This window comes from Lipotes vexillifer, unplaced genomic scaffold (genome assembly GCF_000442215.2).
Source record: "Lipotes vexillifer unplaced genomic scaffold, Lipotes_vexillifer_v1.1 scaffold239, whole genome shotgun sequence".
In the NCBI taxonomy this organism is placed as follows: Eukaryota; Metazoa; Chordata; class Mammalia; order Artiodactyla; family Lipotidae; genus Lipotes; species Lipotes vexillifer.
Genome location: NW_006769620.1, coordinates 3,698,265 through 3,701,817, shown reverse-complemented (window position 1 = coordinate 3,701,817; position 3,553 = coordinate 3,698,265). Strand labels below are relative to the sequence as shown.

General features: G+C 45.2%; 1 protein-coding gene across 2 annotated transcripts in view; it reads left to right on the top strand.

The window, feature by feature from the left end:
* The first annotated feature begins 1,931 nt into the window (after positions 1-1,931).
* SYNPR (synaptoporin) overlaps positions 1,932-3,553 on the top strand; it is a 158,467-nt gene continuing 156,845 nt past the window's right edge. Inside the window, exon 1 of one of the 2 annotated variants that reach the window (XM_007445680.1) lies at positions 1,932-2,317. In XM_007445680.1, coding sequence (XP_007445742.1) covers positions 2,294-2,317 — 24 coding nt within the window. In that variant the 5' untranslated portion in view covers positions 1,932-2,293. The remainder of the gene's footprint in view (positions 2,318-3,553) is intronic. The other variant, XM_007445679.1, reaches the window with a different exon arrangement.

The window sequence follows — 3,553 nt, the reverse complement described above, 5'->3', positions numbered from 1 at the left end:
ATAAGTTACTTAACTCTTTGGCTCTTGGGTTTCCTCTTCAGTAAACCGGAATGAAAATCATAACTTTTCTTGGTTCTCTGAGGCCCACATAGGATAACACACTTGTACAAACAAACAAACAAACAAAAAACTTAGACTAGTACCTGACACAGACAAATATTCAAGACATGTTTGGCATCATTATATGGAATTCAAAACTTCTTTTAGTGGAAATGGGTCTCTTAATATTCAAAACCCTGATAAGAGTGACTCACTCTCCACCCTGAAGAAACTGTTAAGAGTGCTTCTTCCCTGCAGGTGTGTGGCTGGAACTGCATCGCTTTAACTCGGCTCTAACACTGCGGGTCACCAGCTGCCTGGCAGGAACTGTGGCCTTTAGCACAGGGACCCGATTCCTTCAGTCAGTCTTTCATTCATTTATTCCACAAATGCCTACTGAGAGCTAATGGAACTTCCTGGTGGTTCTCAGCCTTTTCTTTTTTTTTTCTTGCTTCAACTGGGTTCATTTGCTTAATTTACTCCCCTGAGTAACTTCTCTCCTTGAAATGCAGTGATCTTTCAACTGGCAGGTGAAGAGTGGCAGTGGGGAGAGTGGAGGTGAGAGTGTGGGGGGAAGGAGATTCCAATCAGAATTGCAAAGGGACCACGTACAGGTTGAAACTTTCAAGAGTCTCCTGGAGGGTGATATGTGAGGAACAGGCACATCACAGGAGGGGGAGGAGGAAACAGACGGCTGCAGGATGCTGAACCCAGGTTGTACGTGCATTGAAAGCCTTAGCCATTTTTCATCTGTTCCCCTCCCCTCCACCAGCAGCTCTATGAGGTGTTAGTGTACCCATTTCACAGAAGACAAACTGAGGCTCGGAGACCTTAAGGTACTTCCCAAGTCACAGGACGAGTCAGTGGAAGGCTGGGGCTGGAACCCGGGTGGCCTGACTCCTCATCAGGTTTGGTTTGTTTGTTTGGTTCCCGACGTCCCTTGAGTTGTTACCGTGTGTTTGGAGGGGGAGAGGGAGGAGGGAGCTGTGATGGTAATGACTGCTGTTGCCGTGCTGTTGTGTATGTGAGACAGAGACAGAGAGAGGGACCCAAAGAAACGCTCAGGGCAGAGTCCAAATTAGCAACCACCAATAAAAAGGCTGGCCAGCTGAGGTGAGTTTCCGTCGGGCCATCACCGACCACACAAAAGATAAAGCAGAGATGCCTGGGCCATCCTAACACTGTTCCTGTTCCGAGTGGGCTCCTGATGGCGAATGTGAAGGGAAGAGGCATGCGGGTTTCTTCCTCCTTTGCTGTGGTGTAGACCTCAGAGAGAAGGGGTCCTTAGGAAGCCAGCGTGTGGAGAGTGTCTCACCTGTGGGCACCCTGTCCATGAATTCAGTGCCAATCCCTCCAAATCGTGCTGCCTCAGGATGCCATGCTTTCAGCCCCTTGAACTTGTCAAGCTCATCTCCCTCTAGAGAGGCCCATTTGTCGACAAAGCAGACCCAGGTCACACTGAAGCCTTTTCGCTTTTCAGATTTGGCTGGGGAGACTAAGTCACACTCCTGGGACAAGTAAGCAACCGAGTCATAATTCGTCCCTTCCCCAGTTGCCAGAGCCCGGAAAGCCTGTCTTCAGGTACCATCACCTTAGTGGTTATTTATGGGTAGTGTATGAATTTCCCAAATGGGCATCAGGCATCGCATCCAGGCATTTCCATAAAAACGAGGGCAATTTTTTTCTAAGCAAACGTATACACATCTCCTTAATCTATGCAAATCTATTCATAAGGATTTTCTAAAACCACCACTTCCCCCACGCACCCTGGACACACAAATTTCCAGCTCCTTTTGATTTCCCAGTTTGTTTTTAAGCACTGGGTGGAGGGAGGAGGGGGCTCGCAGACAAGGGGGAGATGGTGCTCCCTGGGTGATGCAGCTGGCCTGCTCAAAGCAGCCGGGCCTGCCCTTGCAGTTGGGAGCAAAGAGCCAAGTGTGGGATGGTAACCACCTCCCAAAAAGCCAGGCAGCCTTTCACCAGGGGGAAGTATCAGGTTCCTGTACTTCGGCTGTGGGTTGTCACTGTCTAGTAATATGACCGTTTTGCCATCTCTCTGCAAATAAGGCAGAAGCTGCTGCCTGATTGGTGTAACGCCTCACTTGCCCTCCTCAGTGACTTCCTTGTTCTCCTCCTTTGCTTCATAAAAAGAGGGACCAGTGGCTCGTGCTGTGGACAGAGAAGCTTGATCTTTAGTATGAGAGCCTCCACTTTCTTTCAGGAGAGGGAAGTTGGATTATCAATTCTTTTGTAAATGTGTATGGTGATATTTGCTCCGGTAAGTTTATCTCTCTCTTGATTTACAGCTGGCTGGGGGTGGTGTGTGTGTGTGTGTGCGTGTGTGTGTGTGTGTGTGTGTGTGTGTGTGTGCGCGCGCGCGCGCATGTGTGTGTTTGCATAGATTTAGACTGTACAGTCACTTATCTTTCCAAATATCATTTTCTGAAATCTTTAGGGATAATGTCTTTTTTGTTCTTACTTTGCTTGCTCATATTCATCTGTTTAAGCCAGAGAGCTCTGTTGTATGATAGTGTGATGCTTACCTTAGTCGTTGAAGGATGTGCTGGGTTTCTCTGAACATAGTAAGGAAACTATTTAAGCAAACTTACGTTTGTCTTCATAAAAATGTAATGTCATTCTGCCTCCCACCGGGAGTGTTTAATGTCTTAAGTATGTTCATTGTGCCATAATCTGCATATCATTTTAATTAAAGTTTCTTCCTCAGTGTCGGAGCAAGAATTTCGTAAACTCCATAAATAGTTACCAAATATTTTGTGCTGTGCCAAGAAGGGGTGTGCTAATTTCATGAGGCCTTAAGCCAGGGTAGAATGGATGAGATGAGTTTCCTCTAAGATGAGGTACGTGCACCTTTAAAAGAACTGAATTTATGAAAAGTGTTCAGATCATTAAAGTACATCTCTAGAATTCCTTGAAAAGATCTAATCACAAGTGGCTATTGCTTCTCTTCTGTCTTTGCACTGCGTGTTTGTGCCACCGTCTGTCTAATGCCCAGCCCTGGCTCTCATGTTTCTGTATCTGATGCTGATCAAGAGAAAAGTTGCTGTTATTCAATTCAAACTAGTGCCATACCGTGATCTGCTCACCACTGCTAGTTATGATCTTTAAAGGCATTACCTGGTTAACCGCTTTTTTTCTATCTGTTTTTCTAGAGAGTGTTAGAGGATCTGAATTCTTTGTTGTTAATTCAGAACTCTGAGAGAAAGTCTGTCAATATAATTATCCTAGACAGAGATGATTGGATGATTAAATAATTGCTCTAATGGAAATAAACTGAGGTTCTCATCTTCTCTTTTTGTTACACAATCAACAAATCTGCATAGTCTTTTTCATGGTGAAATGGATTAGAGAATATATTTATAATGAAAGTTAAAGGCACCACTGAATAAGAAGCAAGAGGGGGTCTGACTATCTGTTCTTCAGAGATTTTGAAAGTAAAGTTAGGAATGTCATGTGTGCCTAGACCTCTTAGGCATAGAATTCTTTTTCGGAAGAG